This window comes from Oryx dammah, unplaced genomic scaffold, assembly GCF_014754425.2.
Source record: "Oryx dammah isolate SB20612 unplaced genomic scaffold, SCBI_Odam_1.1 HiC_scaffold_13, whole genome shotgun sequence".
Taxonomy (NCBI): Eukaryota; Metazoa; Chordata; class Mammalia; order Artiodactyla; family Bovidae; genus Oryx; species Oryx dammah.
The window spans coordinates 13280666-13302155 of NW_024070197.1; the positions used below are offsets into that span (position 1 = coordinate 13280666).

General features: G+C 42.2%; 2 protein-coding genes across 11 annotated transcripts in view; both read right to left on the reverse strand.

The window, feature by feature from the left end:
• The window catches only part of LOC120872281 (zinc finger protein 227), a 36588-nt gene extending 17354 nt beyond the window's left edge, over positions 1-19234 (reverse strand). For 2 of the 6 annotated variants that reach the window (XR_005723212.1, XM_040252522.1), the window contains exons 1-5: positions 7775-7852; positions 7124-7287; positions 5424-5485; positions 3859-3985; positions 2618-2740 (exon numbers count right to left, since the gene is read on the reverse strand). Coding sequence is in view for 2 of the 6 variants with exons in the window: in XM_040252522.1 (XP_040108456.1) it covers positions 2618-2740; positions 3859-3985; positions 5424-5485; positions 7124-7253 (442 nt within the window). In the remaining 4 variants the exon portion in view is untranslated. Of the gene's footprint in view, positions 1-2617; positions 2741-3858; positions 3986-5423; positions 5944-7123; positions 7288-7774; positions 7853-19153 lie in introns of those variants that run through there. The other 4 variants (XR_005723215.1, XM_040252523.1, XR_005723213.1 and 1 more) reach the window with 3 other exon arrangements.
• Positions 12945-21490, reverse strand: part of LOC120872284 (zinc finger protein 234-like) — a 28834-nt gene continuing 20288 nt past the window's right edge. For 4 of the 5 annotated variants that reach the window (XM_040252530.1, XM_040252528.1, XM_040252531.1 and 1 more), the window contains 2 exons: positions 19154-19280; positions 12945-15150 (listed from right to left, as the gene is read on the reverse strand). In XM_040252530.1, the coding sequence (XP_040108464.1) occupies positions 12983-15150; positions 19154-19280 (2295 nt within the window). In that variant the 3' untranslated portion in view covers positions 12945-12982. Of the gene's footprint in view, positions 15151-18264; positions 18350-19153; positions 19281-21490 lie in introns of those variants that run through there. The other variant, XM_040252532.1, reaches the window with a different exon arrangement.

Below are 21490 nucleotides of genomic sequence, written 5' to 3' on the forward strand. Positions count from 1 at the left end.
ATTAATTAATTATTTTAAAAAAATGTATGGAAGCCTCTGGCTTAAAATGTTTAAGGGGGTGTCAAGTCCTGAATGATTAATTTCCTTAAATGGAAAGTTACAGTCAAATACAAACTGAACAAGTCCCAGCAGTTATGTGTACACTTCTGGGTATGACAGGCTTGCTAACTGAACATCCTTAAGATGCCCATGCCCTAATCCCTGGAGCCTGCAGATATGTGAATGGACACAGCAATAAGGATTTTGGATTTGACTGAGTGAAGGATCCTGAGATGGGGAGGTTATCCTGGATTCTCCATATGAGCCCAGAGTAAAGACAAGGGTCCTTGTAAGAGGGAGACAGGAAAGAACTTTCCCAGAGTTCTCTACACATCTCCCTCCAGTACCAGTCTGTATCCTTTTCGCTATAATAAAATCGTAATTGTACGTAGAGAGCTTTCCTGAGCTTGTCCTGAGTTGTCCTAGCAAATTATTGTAGAAACGCCTGAATTTGTAGCCAGTTGGTCAGAAGTGAGGCCCTGGGAACCCTAGGCTGGTGTCTTAAGTCCTGGTGGGCAGTGCCCTTAGCCTGTGAACTTTGCATGTTTGATATCAGAACTCCTTACAACATGTAGAAGGCTTCTCATGTTGCCTGTGACATCAGCCTATTATGACACCAGGATGCAAAGTACACTGAAAAATCTTAGATTTTCTGTAAAAATTCTGTAGTTTTCTTTCCTAGGATGTGAATTACACTGGAAAATCTATTTAGGAATTCTGTCATTTTCTTTCCTAAGCAGAACTTCTTCATATCCATGGGTTATGTCAATGCCCTTAGACTTCTGGAAATATCCAGCTTGAAACAATTACCATATATGTCATACGACTGCTTGGGTACTGGCTACTTAGAAGTTCAGTGGGAAGTTGCCTGGAGGGATGAGGCAGTTCCTGTTCGTAAGCAGCCAACTTGAAATTGTTACATGAGAAGTGATGAACTATAATGCCTGGCATCTTGGTATGGCTAGTTTTTGATAATTTAGTGATACGTTCTGATAACTGTGAACAGATTTTATCTTATAAGGTTACTGAGTATGTACTGTTACATATTGAAAGATGTTAAGAAATTAGAATTACATTAGAGGTTCATGGGGAGACAGTGTTCCAAAATGATCCATTAAATCCTGAAAAGTGGATGATGAAGAAGTTAAAAAAAAAAAGAAACTACAAAAAAATGTTTGAGAAAGGGTGGCAGAATATGCTACCAGATTTCTTAAGAGAAAGACTTGGTCTATGGCACAAAGCTGAAGTGTGACAATATGGAGGCTCATGATTCCGGAGGTCCAGTGTGCAATGTAAAAACACTGTAAATTAACTATACTTCAATTTAAAAAAAAGAAAAGGAAAAGCGAGATCCTTTCCTGTGAGGCTCATGATTCTGGAGGTCCAGTGTGCAATGTAAAAACACTGTAAATTAACTATACTTCAATTTAAAAAAAGAAAAAGAAAAGCGAGATCCTTTCCTGTGAAGCAAGTATGTAATATTCCTGAACGCATCAAATGTGAAGCAACATGTAGACCTGAGAAGGGAGATGGACAAACGAAGGCAGATCAGCAATTCCCAGAATTCAGGGCCTGGTCCATCATGTTTGCAGATAAGCTTCTCTGCTTCATTCTTCAGGCAGAGGGACAGTATATACACTTCCCATGAATGTCTAATACATTTAAATGGGTAGAAGTGAGGAATGCGCAAATTAAAGAGAAAGGAAAGAAGAAGGGAAAGGAAAAGGAGATCGGAAAGTGAAGTGAACAAAGCAGATCTGAGCGAGGGCAGGAGAACCGAGGGCCACGGAGGGGCTGGGGATCCGGAGGATGAAGCGCACTTCACGGATGAGGAAGGCTGAGGTCACAGGTCAGGACTGTGAGGAGAGCTTCCTCACCCCTGCTGCAAACAATAGTAATTTTTAGAGTAATTTCTTCACCCAAGAATTATGTGCTGGGCACCTACCACGCAGAAGGGCCATTGGAGGCTTTGAACAGAGGCAGCAAATACAACTGCCCAAATTCTTACTTTCACAGGGAGACAGATGATGAATAAGGAAATAAAGACAGGTTACTGGGTCAGGAGGTGATCAGTGCTTAGACACAAATTAAGACAGGGTGAAGGCATGGAGAAAGGGGAAAGGATGGGACAGTAAATGGGGCAGACACAGAAGGGCTGTCTGATGAGACGAGATTTGAGCAAAGACCTGAGCGAGTAAGGGAGTGGCTGGGGGCCTGGACACTGAGGCAGAGAGCAAGTCGAAGGCCAGGAAGCAGAAGAGAATACTCCAAAAAGGGCCAGGATGGCAGGGATGATGAAAGCAAGGGTCAACGGCCAGGCGATCAGAGAGGAACTTGGTGAGAAAGCCAGGCCAGGTAGGGTCCTGCAGTCCACTGGAAGGTCTCAGAGTGAGACAGGAGGCCTTGGAAGTTTCGAGCAGAGGAATGGCGTAATCTTACTCGCTTTCTAAAGAACCAGTCTGGCTACTATATGAAATTACAGGAGTGCAAGGGTGGAAGCATGGAGACCAGTGTGGAGGCTGCTGTCACAGGCAAGAGACGACGGCATGGATGTGGAGAGAAGCAGATAAACTAATACCTGAAGTAACAGCTGAGTGGATCTCACTGGAATGCCCATTTCTTTGGGTTTCCCTCTCCATTGTCCACAGTTTTTCTTCTGTTTCCAACTGGGATACCATATCTGCTTTGAAGGGAAGATGGCCTAGGAAAAGCCAGATTTATATATTTAAGGTGAACACACCGCTAAAAGAGATCTTTGTCCAAATTCTATAACCCTTGAGTTATATTTCAAAAACTTTTTAATCACGAACTGTAATAATAAATAAATTTAGGGAACTACACTCAATGTTTTGTAATAACCTACAAGGGAAAAGAAACTGAAAAAGAATACGTATATACAACTGCGTCACTTTGCTATACACCTGAAAGTAACACAACATTGAATTAATGTATCAACTATACTTCAATTAAAACAAAAAGAGAAATGTCATAACCTAGTTCATGACTATATATAGATAAAATCAGATTTAGCCAATGTCTGTTTTTATCATATTTCCCACATTCTCACACTACTTAATGCAAACAGTCATGGGTTTTGCTGCAATGTGAGTGGGTCTTGATAAGGAACTCTGACAGTTTCTATTCTTATTCTATTTTATAGAAAAAAAAAATAATCCCAGTACAATAAACTAAGGTGACTCCATGATCCACCAAAATATTTAACAAAGTATAGAAGCTAAGCTGCGCATTTCTAGTTCATCTAAAACAGGGTTTTTCAGTCAGGCACTACTGATATTCTGGACTGGCTATTCTGTGTGGTGAGGGCTGTGTTGTGCATTGGAGAAGGTTTAATCGCATTGCCAGCCACTAGCTGCCGGTAGCACCCCTCCCTCAGCTGTGACAATCAAAACGATCTCCAGACATCACTAAACATCCCCAGGGAGGCAAAATCACCCCTAGACAGAATTCTGCCCAAGTAGACAGGGATCAGAGAATCCTGTGAATTAGAAACACCTGTCTTCCAGGTCAGGGAACCATTTCAAAAGGTCCAAGGTGGACAAGGAAATCACAATTCACTCCGGTATTCTTGCCTGGGAAATCCCATGGACAGAGGAGCCTGGTGGGCTATAGTTTGTGGGGGTCACAAAAGAGTTGGACACAACTTAGCAACTAAACCACAACAACAACAAAATAGTAACTATAAAACTAACCTTCGGTTAAAAAAAAAAAATTGGCTAAAAGGTCCAACCCTTCAAACAAAGAAGGATCAGAGACTCTCAAGGGGGATGAGGTTCAGGGTCAGAGGGCACCCGTCCTCACCCACTGAGACCAGGTTCCGGAAGTTCTCCACCATCACATCCTGGTACAGCTTCCTCTGGGCTGAGTCCAGCAACCCCAACTCCTCCTCAGTGAAGACCACGGCCACATCCTTGAAGGTCACAGCCTCCTACAACATCAAACGCGTGTCAACTCAATCTTACAACCTCCACTGAAAGGGGAGCATCAAGCAGGATAAAGAAGATGAACCCCCAAAACGGTTACTGATTTGGAGGGACTCCAGGCAGTGGTCAGTCCCAACACTTGTCTCTTTCTCTCAGTGACAGTGTTGTCACCTCCCTACCACCCCACTCCATCACTGTTTTTAACGTCTGCAAAGGTCACGGGCCATCAGTAACCCTCCAGGACAGGTGCACAGCTTCTGGACTGTGCTTTAAAGGCACGAGCCACATCCAGAAACTGCTGCATGCACAGCTGGGGAAGGCATAGGTTAAGTTCACACTTCAGGGCTTTAATTACAGGATACAGGGCAAATTCCCTCACCTCTCACTATCTTAATTTCCTCTCTATAATGGTATCTAAATCACAAGGTGTTTGAAAGGATCACATTAATGAATACCTGTAAATCACTTACACTGGTGCCTGGAACATAATAAGTGCTCCATAAATTTGAACAAGCAGTTTTATTATAATCTCTTTCATTTCATTTTGTTAAGGCAAATTCTTAACCACTGGACAGGGAGGCCTGGCGTGCTGTGGTTCATGGGGTCGCAAAGAGTCAGACATGACTGACTGACTGAACTGAACTGAAAGCCTTAAAAAATGAAACAAAAAAAATTCAAGAATCTAAGTGAAATAAATAAATAGAAAGATTTATTAACATTTTCACACATTTAGTTATTAATGATCATTATTTTCTTCATAAATCTACTTTCCTTTTTTTGACATGTCTATTAATTTCTTTTATTCATATTCCAATTGGGTCTTAGTTTGTGTTGCTAATTTTGATAAGAATTAGAGATATTAAACCTTTATCTAATGCTTACATGTACACCTCACTGGACTTCCCTGGTGGTCCAGTGGTTAAGAATTTGCCTCCCAATGCAGGGCACATGGGTTCGATCCCTGGTCTGGGAAGATTCCACATACCATGGGGCAACTAAGCCCACACACCAGAAGTAGAGAGTAGCCCCCTCTTGCCACAACTAGAGAAAGCCAGTGTATAGCAACAAAGACCTAGCACAGCCAATAAATCAGTTACACAATAAAATTCTAAATAAATAAATAAGTATATCCCATCAGTTCTAATATTGCAAATATATAGTCGTGCCTTTGAAAAAGGAAAATGAGAAAGAGAAAACAGCTAGTTTGTAAGGAGGGTAGCACTGTAAATTATGTTTGTCTATTTTAAGTTTCCCTAATTTTTTCAAAGACTGCTTTGTGAAGCAAAGATGATGATAAAACAAACAAAACACACAGCCTAGCACATAACGTGCACTCAAGATGTGTTGTGTTCATTAAGCTTTCCAAGGAAGATTAGGGACAAAGATGTCCCTAATCTCTGAGAAATAAAATCCTTAGAAGACAGAAAGCAATGCCTTACTTACCTGAAACTCGGTCATTTTCTCATGTTCCTTCTGGGGAAAGTCAGAGTCCTGAGAAGGCATAACTGGGGAAGGACAAAGAAGCCATGAGATGCAGGCCACGGCTTTCATGACCTCATGTGGATCTTTGCAGAAATTATGCACGAACACGCATGCTCCAAGGTAGATACGCCCACACAGCTTGGTAAGCAGAGCTTGGAGTAGACTGCAGCTACTAAGAAGACTGTCAGCCAGACTGCAGCCAATGGACAAAGAACAACCACACACAGGATCCCTACTGTGAAGATTTCTGCTCCTACTATACACAAAACGAAAAGACAACCTATGGAACGGGAGGAAATGTCTGCAAATGATGTGACCGACGAGGAGTTAATCTCCAACATATACAAACAGCTCATACAGCTTAATATCAAAAATGCAAACAACAGGGGGACTTCCCTGGAGGTCCAGTGGTTAGGATTCCAGGCTCTCACTGCTGTGACCCAGGTTCAATCCCTGGTTGGGAAACCAAGATCCCTGCAAGCTGTGAGGTACAGCCCAAAATACAAAATAAAATAAAAATAAGTTTTAAAGAAAGCAAACGACCCAATCAAAAAACGGACAGAAGACCTAAATAGACATCTCCAAAAAAAGACATACAGGTGGTTAAAAGGCACACGATAAGATGCTCATCATCACTAATTATTAGAGAAATGCAAATCAAAACTACAGTGAGGTACCACTGGTCAGAATGTCCATCATTAAAAAGTCTACAAATAATAAATGCTGGAGAGGGTGTTGAGAAAAGGAAACCCACTTACACTACTGGTGGCAATGTAACCTAGTGAAGCCACCTGGAAAACAATCTGCAGATCCCTCAAAAAACTAAAAGCAGAGTTGCCATATAAGCCAGCAATTCCACTCCTGGACATACACTCAGATACAACTATAATTTGAAAAGATACATGGATCCCAGTGTTCACAGCAGCACTATCCACAACAGCCAAGACATGGTAACCATCTAAATATCCATTGACAGATGAATGGATAAAGTACATGTTGTGTATACATATGCAAAGGAATATTACTCAGACATTAAAAAGAACAAAACAATGCCATTTGCAGCAACATGGATGGGCCTAGAGATTATCATACTAAACAAAGCCAAAAAGAAAAAGGCAAATACTATATGACATTACTTATATGTGGAATCTAAAGTATGACACACATCCATGAAACAGAAACAGACTCATAAAGAACAAACCGTTGTTGGTGGGGGTGCGGGACGGGGCATTAGGGGAGGGGAGGATTGGGAGTTTGGGATTAGTAGATGCAAACCATTACGTACAGAATGGGTAAACAAGGTCCTACTGTGTAGCATGGGGAACTGTATTCAATATTCGGTGATAATCATAATAAAAAGAAAATAACTGAGTCACTTTGCTATACAGCAGAAATTAACACAACCTTGTAAATCAACTATACGTCAAAAAATTTTTTTTACTATTTAAAACCTAAAGTAAATAAAATGTTTCATATTTTAAAATATTTATTTCAAAAACATATTTATGGTAGAAATACATATTAACAAGCATATTAAACATTCTCAGATGTATTCAATAGATAACTGAATGTTTTCCTAGTGGTAATTTATTGAGTGAAGGGGAAACCTAATTAACTGAAAACAGATGACCGACCAAGAAAGACCTTTCATTAGTAAGTACCTGCGGCTATGCCCTGAGGAGGCAGGAAGTCCTTCCTTTCCCCTCTTTCCGGATTCAGGACGGGCGATGAAAACGATGCGGTGGGACAGAATGACTGTCTCACGTTTCCTGTATAAACTGCAGCGGACATTCCGAGGCTCTAGCGCGGGGTAACTCAGTGCTTCCTAAACAAAGAGATCAGTCAAAGCTCGGAAGGAGCCGTCTTCGGACAGAAAGGCCACGCCATCGCTCCTGGGTGTCTTCCCTGGGGCATCCAGTCAAAACGGTGCTCCTGGGAAAATTAACTGCTTCAATAGCAAAAGCCTACCCGTGGTGCCGCCAGTATTCGAAGCTGCGGACACGTGTGATCTCACTTGAATCTAATCACAACCCTAACCAGTAGTGACCATATCTCTCGCACTCTTACAGAGGATGAAAGTAGGGGCACGGATAGTCAACAGCTCGCCATATATCGTACGGACAGAAGTTAGCAGCGCCTCCTTGGCAAGCCAGGGAGGAGAGCAGAGGGATTCCGCACTTCTGCTCTCCTCTTCCTGGCTTCCGCCGGCGGCCACGACCTCTCCATACTAAGACAGCCGGCCAGGTAGTGACTAGTACCACGCTCAAGCCAGAAAAGCTCGGAGAGGTCGAGGGGGCGCAGGGATAACTCACCTCCCAGACCGAAAGAAATGGTGGCGGCTGCGCTTTCCCGGAGCGGAAGAGCCTCTGACTACACAGAGCTCAGGAACTACACTTCCCAAAAGCCCTGGAGAACACGAGCAGCACCCCTCATTTCCGGAGAGATTTGGGGCGCGGGGCGGGGGTGGGTAGGGCGGCGAAATACATTTCCCAGGACCCCAAGTGGAGGGAGGGCCAGGCCCGCCCCTTTGGAGCTTTAACCCGACTCTCGGGAGTTCTCGGCCAAACATTTCCAGAAACTCCTTCATGCCACCCTGTTAACTGCCAACCTAAAGCAGTCCTCTGACGCCAGTAGTGCTTTGCTTTATCTCATTGATAAAACATAACAAATATTTGAAGAGTCAGAATCTTAATAAAAAGAACTATAAGAAACATATCAATGCAGTAGGATTGTAACCACTACCAGAAAAAACAAATGGGGCGGGGGTGGGGGATGGAGAGGATGATAGCTTTAAAATGTAGTTTTTTCTACTCCTCCTGAGAAACCTGTATGCAGGTTAAGAAGCAACAGTTAGAACTGGACATGGAACAACGGACTGGCTCAAAATTGGGAAAGGAGTAGTCAAGGCTGTATATACTGTCACCCTGATTATTTAACTTATATGCAGAGTACATCATACAAAATGCCAGGCTGGATAAAGCACATGAGTTTGAGCAGGCTCTGGGAGTTGGTGATGGACAGGGAAGCCTGGCATGCTGCGGTCCACGGGGTTGCAAAGAGCTGAACAACGACTGAGCGACTGAACTGAATGACACTACTTTAATAATGCGGATAAATGAGGCCAGGACAGAGTAAGTAACTAGCACAAAATTATACCCTAGGAAGTGGCAGAACTGACTGTAGTTGAGGGAGGCCAACTGAAGCCCCGGGAGACCTTCAAACCTGACGACCAGTCCCCAAGTTGGGGCTACAGGAACTTCTCTGAACTGGAGGCTCAGCGGAGAGGAACACAAACTCTGCAGCCGGCCGCGGTTTCTTTCTCTGAGGACGAGGGTCAGAGACTCGCTGGCTCCACCACCAAGATTAGCCGGGCCCCGGGAACTGAAGACACTTTTACCCGAAGGGAAAGTGGGAGGTAGCCTATTCCTCCTACAGCGAAAGCACCGCCTGTCTACTGGAGACAGCCCGTGGACCACTTCCCAGAATGCTCCAGCCGTGCATAACGGAAGTGCTCTGTGCTACACGGGCCTCAGACTACACGTCCCAGAATGCCCTAGAGAAACGACGGCCACGGCCCCGCCCCCTGAAGTGGAAGTACTTCCGAATACCCTGAACTTCTAGGTACTGACTTCTAGAAGGCCAGCGCGGAGTTTGGCGAAGTTGTTCCGTTTGGAGCTGCTGTCTTTCTTGAGAATCCCAATCATTCTAGTGTTGAAAGCTGAGCATCACTTTAGCCACGTTCAAGGGGCTTGAGAGGAGGTCAGGGTAGGGAAGAGAAGTCGGTAGTAAAACCTCCAAGAACTGCCTATAGGAATAAGTAACGTAGGGTAATGGATCACCTTTGGTGGAGACTAAAACCGAACTCTAAATCACCTCAATTACTTGAAATCGGATTAGGGTGAATCTTTTCTGTTAGTATCTTCAAGCACTTAAGTCCCGGCTTCCCTGGTGGCTCAGATAGTAAAGAATCTGCCCGCAATGCGGGAGACCTAGGTTCCACCCCTGGACTGGGAAGATCCCCTGCAGAAGGAAATGGCAACCGACTCCAGTACTCTTGCCTAGAGAATTCCATAGACAGAGGAGCCTGGCGGGCTACAGTCAGTCCATGGGGTCGCAAAGAGTCGGACACGACTGAGCTACTGACACTCAAGCACTTAAAGGGAATAAAGGACAATTCTCTCTAGGGAAGATAGCATTATCCAAGGTTTCAAATTATTCCTATAATTTAAAAATAATTAATATAGGGCAAAGTAGTCCTTGAAGAAAAAGCATTATAAAATATACAAAGTTTATAAATTTCACACTACCAAGAACGGGTTCACATACAACATAAAGCAAACTTGGAAAAGCAAAACTGACAGAACCACAAGGAGGAAAATTCACTATCAGAATGGGAATTTTTAATACATAATTAGAAAGAAATGTGGGATTTTGAAAGCATATACTAATACATAAGCTAAGTATTAAAATGAAAAAAACAGCCCCTTGGTAATTTAAAAAATAAAAATACAGTAAGTAGATGCAAGTGAATGAAGAGATCTATGAAATAGAAAGCAAAGACTTCCCTGGATGGGGAACAAAGATCCCATATGCAGAGAAGTGTGGCAAAAAACCAAAAAACAAAAAAACCCCCACCAAACTTAAAAGGCAGTAGGTTTCCAGTCCTTGACTTAACTCACTAAACTATACAAATTACTTTGAGAGTTGGTGGGCTATTTTGATATCTACTCAAAATATAACATCTAATGCAATTTGAGGTAGCATGGACTTTCATACTCATATGAAGGTGTGGTCTAGGAAATGAATCTGAGAAACCTGCCTCTCACATTATATACTCATTTTTGCTGAGTAAAGTTCTTTAACCAAACAAGTGTTAAACATCAGTGAAAAATGAACTAAGAACTAGGAAATAGTATTCAAATCTCAACAGGTTGTTCTCATCATGCTATGTTCTTTCCTTAAGCACATCTTTTCCTTAGGGAATCTTTGATAAATTCTACCTCCAAGACTTACATATATTGACTCTATCTTCAGGTTTGCCCAATCAGTGTCACCTTGGTAAACAATTAAAACACTCATTTTCTAAATTCCTCTCATAGCTCAAGGTTCTTTGGGTTACAGAACCTGGAATGAACCAGTTACTTTCCTAATCAGACAAAGCACTTGAAAGGACAAGCCAGTACTCTGGATTATCCATCCCTCAGCCCAGTAAGAAACAGAACTAAGATGTATTAATTTCTACTGTTGGAATTAAAATAATCTTCTGGGCTGTATGGATTTATGCCTAAACTTCGTTACAAAAATATATAGTTATACTAGCTGATATTCTGTATCTTTGAACACCCATATAAATTTCTTTTTATAATTGATTCCGAGTTCTATTCCTTAACTTGGGCTATATATACATTTTCTATATTTTCTTAACTGTGAGCAATTAGTATGTTTAGTAACTTTCTATGTTTTACATAGTTTTACTACCTACAGTGCTATAAATATCACAGTATTTTACTGTAAAATTGATGCTTAATAAAAAATTTAAAATATGGAATCTAAAATGTGGAAACTCTCTGAAAATCCTGTCACTGTTTACATGAGGGTGAATATCCTTTTACAGATGACAGGATGGATTAAAAAACACACGTTTAAACTGTGTAATGTCCCTAAACTACATCAGCCTGTTACATGCTTTTGTCCTGCGTCTTGGACATCAGTTCTCTAAATCTGGTTTCATATACCAAAATATATTTAAATAAACTCCTACTGGATATTTATTTCATTTTATAAAATTTAGCAGCATCCTTGATGTGCTACTCACCTTTTCTACTTGACTCTCTTAATTGTAAGTTCCATTTCTATGATTTCTGTATCACAGAAGTCACATCCTGTATTTTGATATATATTTGCCAACTTCTCTTCAAAAAGCAATTTTTCAATCCATCGCTAGGAAAAGTGTGCAAGTCAGTCACTGAATCAATGTATTTGATGAAATGACCAACTTCCAACAAATATTTTTTTTTCCTTTTATTTCAGGCCAGGAAGGAGTAGTAATGGGGTAGAGAACTTGATGAAAGTAATCTACTTTATAAACAGCGTCTCTTCTCAACTTTGGAAGTCTTGATCAAAGTAAACACTAAGACCTTTGGAAGACTATGACATCAAAGCCTAGATGGAAATGTGGAGAACAAAAAACCAACAATTCATTTACTAGAAATGTTTGTCCTTTATCACTGTCATTAATAACTCTGACTTGAAAAAAGAATCAATCGTATGTTTTCTGTACTGCAAGATTGAAGGTAAAGGTGAAGGTGAAGTCGCTCAGTCATGTCCGACTCTTTGCGACCCCATGGACTGTAACCTCCTAGGCTTCTCCGTCCATGGGATTCTCCAGGCAAGAGTACTGGAGTGGGTTGCCATTTCCTTCTCCATCCATTTTTCAGTAAGTCTATACTGTCTCAAGGGCTTCCCTGTGGCTCAGCTGGTACAGAACCCTCTTGCAATGTAGGAATCCTGGATTCAATCCCTGGGTTGGGAAGATCTCCTGGAGAAGGGAAAGGCTACCCACAGTATTCTGGCCTAGAGAATTGCAAAGAGTTGGCCATGACTGAGCAACTTTCACTTCATTTCATACTGTCACAAAAAGTAACTGAATTTGTACTGTATAAATCTGACAGAATACTAGACAAACTCCAAGATGGTATCTTAAGATACAACTGGAAGCAAGGCTAGGCAGACAAGAGGAGCTAATCAAAATGGGACAATGTCAAATTAATACTGCAGACTGCAGTACTGAGTGGTTTACTTATACTTTTAACTCTGTCTCTCTGAACTACTTTTAAGGCCACATTTAATTACCTGTTCTGAATAAAATTATGAAATTTTGAGCATGATTGCAATATAATTTATAAAACATTTTTCAATTACTAATTTAACAAATATTGAGCACCTATGAAGTATTACGGGTTTCCTTTGTGGCTCAGCTGGTAAAGAATCCACCTGCAATGCAGGAGGCCTGGGTTCGATTTCTGGGTTGGGAAGATATCTTGGAGAAGGGAAAGGCTACCCACTCCAGTATCCTGGCCTGAGAATCCCAATGGGGTCGCAGAGAGTCAGACATGACTGAGCAACTTTCACATGAAGTATTACTTGGCCATGGTCAGACTATGCAAATTCAGAACAAAGTCTCTGCATTCTGGAGAGACTATTGGGCATCAAGAGTTCTAATGGGCATTACTTTTGACCCATCCATCATACTTTTGTACAAGGCCTGATAAAATCATACTAAGTCTTCTCCTCTGATTAGTATTTAATAATAAGGTTAAAGTTGAACTGAAGCCCTTACTATACCCCTTATAAGGGATCTCTGTTATGTGGCCTTCTGACCACTGGGACATGTTGAGCTATGGTTAAAATGCTGACTTTTTAATGAAACAAATGATTTTTTTTTTTCTTTTGAATTTGACAACTGAAGAATTCACATGACACTTGAGTTTAAAAAAAAATCACTTTATAGAACTTTTCTCCTAAGTTGAATCTCTGATGGTCTTAACACCCCTATGACTTTTATAGGATTTATCAGCAGCATGGATTCTTTGATGAATTGTTAGATTGGAGCGCCAACTGAAGCTCTTACCACACGTCTCACACTTGTAAGGTTTCTCCCCTGTGTGGACTCTCTGATGAGACTGAAGCTGTGAAGACCGACTGAAGACTTTACCACACACGTCACATCTGTAGGGCTTCTCTCCAGTGTGGACACTCTGATGAAGCTGAAGACTTGAGGCCTGACTGAAGTGCTTCCCACACTCCCCACACTTATATGGTTTCTCTCCCGTGTGGACCCTCTGATGCATGTCGAGGTTCAGGCTCCACTTGAAGCCCTTCCCACACTCCTCACATTTGTATGGCTTCTCTCCAGTGTGGACTTTTTGGTGGGCTTGAAGGTGTGAACTCCGACCAAAGCTCTTGCCACATTCTTCACATTTGAATGGCTTTTCCCCACTGTGGACTCTCTGATGGGCCAAGAGATTTGAGGCCTGCCTGAAGACTTTTCCACACTCCTCACAATTGTACGGTTTCTCTCCAGTGTGGATTCTGCAGTGAATTTTAAGATCTGCTCTACGACTGAATCCCTTCCCACACTCTTCGCATTTGTATGGTTTCTCACCAGTATGGATCAGCTGGTGGATCTGAAGTCGTGAACTCTGATTGAAGCCCTGCCCACACTCTTCACATTTGTAGGGTTTCTCTACGCTGTGGGCCTTCTGATGGATTTGAAGATACGAACTCTGACTGAAGCCCTTCCCACACACTTCACATTTATAGGGCTTCTCGCCTGTGTGGACGACCAGATGAACTTGATAATGGGAGTTCCTCCTGAAGTTCTTCCCGCACTCCTCACATCTGTATGGTTTCTCCCCTGTGTGGACTCTTTGATGTGCCTGAAGGTTTGAACTCAGAGTAAAGCCTTTACCACACACATTACATACATATGACTTCTCTCCAGTGTGGATTCCCTGATGGGCCTGAAGACTTGAAGGCCGACTAAAACCTTTCCCACATTCCTCACATTTGTAGGGCTTTTCTCCTGTGTGGACTCTCTGATGAATGTATAGATTTGAGCTACAAATGAAGCCCTTCCCACACTCCTCACATTTGTACGGTTTCTCTCCTGTATGGACTCTCTGGTGGGACTGAAGGTGTGAATTCCGACTGAAGCTCTTACCACATGCGTCACATATGAATGGTTTCTCCCCAGTGTGGACTCTCTGATGGTCTTGAAGGTGGGAGGCCTGACTGAAGGCTCTGCCACACTCCTCACAACTGTAAGGTTTCTCTCCTGTGTGGAGTTTACAATGAACAGTAAGTGCTGACTGACGACTGAAGCCTTTCCCACATTCCGCACACGTGAATGGTTTCTTTATGCTGTGGACTTTCTGATGAGTTTCCAGTTGTGACCTCTGACGGAATTCCTTTCCACACTCATCACACACACTGCATTTTTCTCCTATGTGAACTCTCTGATGAATATGAAGAACTGAGCTATAACGGAAGCCTTTTCCGCATTCATTGCACACGTCGGATGTCTCTTTTGAGTGTAACTGCTGGTGAAGATCAAAGGTAGAAAGGCTGGTAAAGGTTCTTTTACATTCATTACACTGGTAAGGTTTTTGTCCTGTGTGAATCATGCTATTCTGATCCAATGTGGAAACCTTCGTGCTGCCTTTTCTGTAATCATTGTGGCAGTAAGACTTTTCATTCTTGAGTACTCCTCGATCATCAAGGTGGTATGAAATCCGACCAACACTGTCAACATCCTCTTCACACCAACACAGTTTACTTTGCGTGGAAATTTCCTGGTATCTATTCTGATAATTCTGTGACCCATTCAAGGAATTTTTTCTCCAAGAATCCCGGGTTCTCAAAGATGCAGACCTTGGCTTTCCAGTATCAGCAGGACCACCTGCTTTCTCATTTAATATATAGTTCTCATCTTCAGAAATCTGAATAGATAGCCCTGCCCCAACCTGGTGCAGGGAATAACCTTGTCTGTGGAACTGACAACTATTTATCATGGAGTCTTGACATCTGGTTAAGTCATTCGCAATCTGTTGCCAGATTTGCCAGCAGGAAAGCTCTTCATGTAATCCTCTCTCTCGAACGGCCCTCAACTCACTTTGATTGTTTTCTTCTATAACGACAGAGAATTGAGAGATGTGGACAGGTGAAAGCTTTGTTTAAAGAGTCAAGATTTCACACTTAAGACACACTATGAGACTTTAATGAACCCCAGCATGGTTTGACTTATCTTTTTCCCCACAAATAAAGTTCTCAGGTTTATATATTGACAGCAACCAAGAGATGGTCCATTAAACTCCCAAATACTTAGAAGTAATGAAAACCCTGTAAAACAAAATGCTATCTGACATACCATTTACAGCATCTTTCAAAAATTACATATCGCTCCTATCACAGTACAGTATCAAGACAGACAAGCATTTTGCTGTGCTCACAGGTTTCACAATGTTTGGCAGTTAAGTTAGTCAGGGCTTAAGAAAGGCAGGTACGGGTGAACCCCAGTTTGATTTCCAGGATGCTCAACAATTTTGAATTCTAGATGATCTCTGAATCAACTCAGAGAAGCAAAAGAGCTTTCAGAAGGAAGGTGTCTGAAAGAGGAAAAGCACTGGAAAGTACAGTGTGCTGAAAAGCTGCACAGGCAGCAGTACACCAAGGGGGTAGTGCTGAGAAGATTCAAGGTGCTAAGAATCAGTGGGGTGAAAAAAAGCATGAAAACCTATACAATACTCTGGCGTCTTAGTGCAGTAGGCAGCACATCAGTATCATAATCTGAAACCTATACACTGGATCCTTCTGAGGTAGCTGTATAGCCTAATACGGCTCCACATCCACATAAAGTAGGAATTAACATTTACAGGCTAAGGAAGAATGATCTCTCAGCAAAGAAAGGACTTCCCTGGTGGTCCAGTCGCTAAAACTGGTGGTCCAGTTCCCAGTGCAAGGGTTCCAGGTTTGATCCCTGTTTGGGAACTAGATCTCACATGCTGTAACTAAGAGTTTACCTGTTGCAACTTAGAGATGCCACATGCCACAATTAAGACCTGGCACAGCCAAATACATAAATAAAGAAAACAAACTGGCTGCTTTTTTTTTTTTTTTAATAAGCACAGCATGGAAAAATTTTGGACATAAATACATTGGCCTTTAACAAGAATGATTTCTAAAGTGAAGAAGGCAGTTTATGAGTGAGGTGGGAATGAATTCCATAGCTTATGATAAGTATTTAGAAAGACTGCTGCTGCTGCTGGTAAGTCGCTTCAGTCATGTCTGACTCTGTGCAACCCCAAAAACTGCAGCCCACCAGGCTCCCCCGTCCCTGGGATTCTCCAGGCAAGAACACTGGAGTGGGTTGCCATTTCCTTCTCCAATGGATGAAAGTGAAAAGTGCAAGTGAAGTTGCTCAGTTGTACCCGACTTTGTGACCCCATGGACGGCAGCCTACCAGGCTCCTCCGTCCGTGGGATTTTCCAGGCAAGAGTACTGGAGTGGGTTGCCACTGCCTTCTCCTTAGAAAGACTAGACACTGTCAAAGAATCATCAAAGCAGTCAAGGCAAACATGATCTGAAATCCCTTCCAAAGGATATGTACAAATCGCCACACAAACAAAATGTTTGTAGAAGTAACAATCTAAGATCCATTTCTTGTTATTGAGGTGGGCTGGGAGGAAGGAGATGGGACGGAGCTGGGAAAATCTTTTCAGGGCAAGACTAACTCACCAGTTAGCTATTTTCTGAGACCTTTCCCCCCCGGATATGATGGATAAGGAAATAGAATTTTTTTTCCTTCTAAGAAAAGCTACCTAAGTAGACGTAAGAATTCTTCATTCAAAAAACAAATTTCTCCCCAAATGAATATGCTTGCTACTAATGGCTAAAGGAAAATCACAAGAAAAGCATTCACTCAGTTTGGTTATAATTACAGGTTCTATGTATGTGTCTGCTCAAGTTGATGAGGGTCAACTTGTACAGAAAGGCAAACACCCACATATACACCATAGGACCTGAGAAGTTAGAATTAGGCTGCTGCTGCTGCTGCTAAGCTGCTTCAGTCGTGTCCAACCCTTAGTGACCCCAGGGACTGCAGCCTACCAGGCTCCTCCGTCCATGGGAGTTTCCAGGCAAGAGTACTGGAGTGGGTTCCCATTTCCTTCTCTGAGAATTAGGCTAGGAATTCGTTGGAAGACACAAAAACATTTTGCAATATCCCTATTCACTCAGATTTGTTCACCAGCCATTGGCTATTTAAATGGTAGGCAAATTTCTCTATCCATTGACTCATCCATTTATTCAACAAATATTTAGAGTCCTTGTCATGTACCAAGGCTATTCTAAGCACTTAGGCTTGTAAGCTATAAATGAAACAGACCAAATTCCTCTACTCTGGGGACTTCCCTAGTGGTCCAGTGGCTAAGACTCCACACTCCCAATGCAGGTGGCCTGGGTTTGATCTCTTGTCAGGGAACTAGATCTCACATAGGGAATGAAAATTGAAAATCCAGCATGCCTCAACTAAGACTGGCACTGCCAAATAAAGAAATCAATATTAAAAAACAACAGTGACAAATTCCTCCATTCCTGGAATACCCTCCAGGGGAAGAGAGAGAAGTGACAAACAGGTAAACCAAAACGTATGTACATGAGTGAAGATCAGTGCTCAGAGATCAAACAAGGCAGGGCAGAGAAAGAGAGGACTGGGTTTTCTATAGGGTGGTCCAAGGACAGCCCTCTCTTCCTCTGGAAGGTGAGTGACCTGAGGTAAGTACATACGCCTGAAGGATTACAAGTGAAAGAGTATTCCAGGCAGAGAGGACAAGGAGATACATCTTTTGCAGGTCTCAGACAGTAGGGAGGATGATGGAGATGGAAAGGACAGAGTCAGAAGGAGGAGAGGAGATGTATTCAGGGAGGTGGTGGGGTCGAAAAGTAGACCATTAGAGGATTCCAGAAGTTGCTTTAGGTGGTTTTCATTCTAAGTAAAACAAGCCATAAGAGAATTTTGAACAGACAACTAACATAATCTGACTTAAAGTTACAAAGAATCCCTTCGCCACTTCAAGAACGAACTGTAGGAAGGGAAAGGTGGGAGCAGGTGACCAGTATAGACTATGGAATAACCAGGGAAAGAGATGTCCCACTGGGACCAGGTGATGGACAGAACAGGGCTGGCGAGAAGCACAACATATGGAGAGTTAACCACGAGAATGAACAACTGCTTGGTGCTTACCTAAATTTCTATCTGGGTCACTGAATTCATCATCCAAAGCCTATTTTTTTTTTTTGTCTCTTCTCTTTCTATATGTTTTGTATCTCTTTTGAAGAATGAGAACATGCAGAGTTGCAAGTTAAAATGAACAGGTCAGAGCTACAGTTTACTGGAAGTTTGAGTTTCCAACTGTATATTTAAGATACTGAAGAGTGAAGTCTGAACAGCAGAGAAGGACAAACTGTAAAATGGTTCTGATTATATTCCCATTATCCAGGCTAATAGTTTTAAGAGATTTTGCCTTGATTATAACAATAATAAACAAATAATTTATGTTTCAAAAATAGATACTGAAGGCCCTGTTTTTCAAACTTTGTATCATGACCCACTGAAGAAGTAGCATTTATTTCATGACTCAGACACATATGTAGGAATACACATTACTGAAATGAAGGCTGAATGACCTATTTCTGACCAATGTCTATTTTCCTAAAATCTGTTCCCACTGGCTCTCAGACCACTCATGCATCAAGCAGGGTTTTCGCTGCGACATGATCTATTCTTCCTAAGAAGCTTTTGGTATTTTCTCTAATATTTGATTTCATTAAAAATGGCATGTTAGGCTTGATAAGTTGGCTTTATAATCCACTAATGGGACTGCCACTAACGGGACATGAGTGAAATCTGAAAAAGAACAGACAAGGTACAGCAGGATACTGTTCATTTACTGTTCTTTGACCAAAAAAAGAAAAAGACCTCAAACACACTGTTTAGAAAGACCAGAGATAGCCTCTCATGTCCCATTGGAACTGGAAAAGTCTGGTCTCCAAACTCAGGGAACCATCTCAAGAACCCCAGAGCCTTGAAACACCACGGTCACAAGACACTTGCAGAGAAAGGCTGTCCTCACCTACTGAGACCAGGTTCCGGAAGTTCTCCACCATCACATCCTGGTACAGCTTTCTCTGGGCCGAGTCCAGTAACCTCAGCTCCTCCTCTGTGAAGGCCACAGCCACGTCCTTGAAGGTCACAGCCTCCTACAACAAACAATACCAGCTCAATCTTATAGCCAGTGTCCAGTGGAAGAGGGGCAGCACCAGGAAGGAGAGGAGGATGGGAAGAAGTTGCTCTGGCTCCTGTGCAACGTGTAGACTTCTCAGTCCCCTCCTTCCATCCTGCCAACATCACACTGACTTTCCTCAGCCTCACTGCAAGTGCAGCTATGGAGAAGGAAGCTTTGTGTGTTCACCTGATGTTCCCAGTGAACTCATAAACAAACTCCCTAGACTTCCAGCTGCTGCATCCTGAACTAAAAAGCCTTCACTTCTTATTTCTGGCCATGCCTTGCAGCTTGTGGGATCTTAAGTTTCCTCACCAGGGATTGAACCTGGGCCACGGCAGTGGAAGTGCAGAGTCTTAACCACTGGACCACCAAGTGAAAGTCACTCAGTTGTGTCTGACTCTTTACGACCCCATGGACTATACAGTCCATGAAATTCTCTAGGCCAGAATGCTGGAGTGGGTAGCCTTTCCCTTCTCCAGGAGATCTTCCCAACCCAGGGACTGAACCCAGGTCTTCTGCATTGCAGGTAGATTCTTTACCAGCTGAGCCATAAAAAGAACTCCCCCAAACACTTCACTTTTTAGTTACAATCGTCAATTGTCCCGGAAACATTTACTAATTTAGGCCCGGCAGTATATGATGGCACCTGCCTCTCATTGAAGTAGGAACCAGGTGAGGAGGAGGGTCATATGAGGGAATTAACCAAAAGGCCATGCCAGGCCTCAGATGAAACCCCTCTTTCTTTCCCTGTTTGTCTTTCTCTTATCTAACGGTATACTCTGACTGCAGAATCTTGGTTTTCTGGATAAATCTGAATTGGTTCCTCATTTTTCACAACCCTTTTATTTAAAACAAAGATAAAACCAAGTACATACCTCTTTAGACAACTGTTCTCAGGTGTCAACGCAGTGACAAGTGAAGTACCACCTGACTTTTAAAATTAAGGTCGTGGGTTATTTTGATCAAAAGAAAAAAAAAAATACTGGGTTAGCCAAAAAGTTCATTCCAGCTTTTCCGTACCATCATACAGAAATATCTGAACAAACTTTTTGGCCAACCCAGTACAAGATGGAAAAACAAATAAAGCAGTAAATAAAATACACACAGGGTCTGATTCAAGCACAGGAAGACAGAATCTCACTCTTGTCATAAGAAAACTACCAACAGTTATTTTTTTCTGTGTGAATAGGCAGTTTGACCCTGCTGTGCCATATTCGGCTATTTTACCAAAAAACATCCAAGGCACCACTTACAAAATATACCACTTCAATTTTGCATATCTATTATGTCAAGGGCAAAAAGAGGCAATATTTTTCAGAATATATTTTTTGAGAAAAAAGTTAAATCAGGAACATCATCACTGTAGCATTCTTAAGACAGTAGAAGTCCTAGATTAAAGGTCTATGAATAAAAAATAGTTTAAAAATAGGTATGTAAGAAAGCTGAGCACCAAAGAATTGATGCTTTTGAACTGTGGTGTTGGAGAAGGCTCTTGAGAGTCCCTTGGACTGCAAGGAGATCCAATCAGTCAATCCTAAAGGAAATCAGTCCTGAATATTCATTGGAAGGATTGATGCTAAAGCTCCAATACTATGGCCACCTGATGTGAAGAACTCATTCACTAGCAAAGACCCTGATGCTGGGAAAGACAAGGGCAGGAGGAGAAGGGGACGACAGAGGATGAGATGGTTGATGGCATCACCAACTCGATGGACATGAATCTGAGCAAGCTCCAGGTGTTGGTGATGGACAGGGAAGCCTGGCGTCCTGTAGTCCATGGGGTCACAAAGAGTCAGACACGACTGAGCAACTGAACTGAAGTTTTGGGGAACATGATAAAGCAATTAAAAGTGAATGTTAGGTAGTATTAAATGAGAAAAGTTTTTAAACTGTATCTATGTTATAAATGAACTTCCCTGTAGCTCAGATGGTAAAGAATCTGCCTGCAATGCAGGAGACCTGGGTTCGATTCCTGGGTTGGGAAGATCCTCTGGCAAAAGGAATGGCTACCTACTCCAGTATTCTTGCCCGGAGAATCCATGGACAGAGGGGCCTGGCAGGCTACAGTCCATGGGGTCACCAAGAATCAGACATGACTGAGCGACTAATACAACTACTACTATGTTATAAATACAAATACACAGCTTTGAATACATATGATGAAGAGATTACAGAAATATAAAA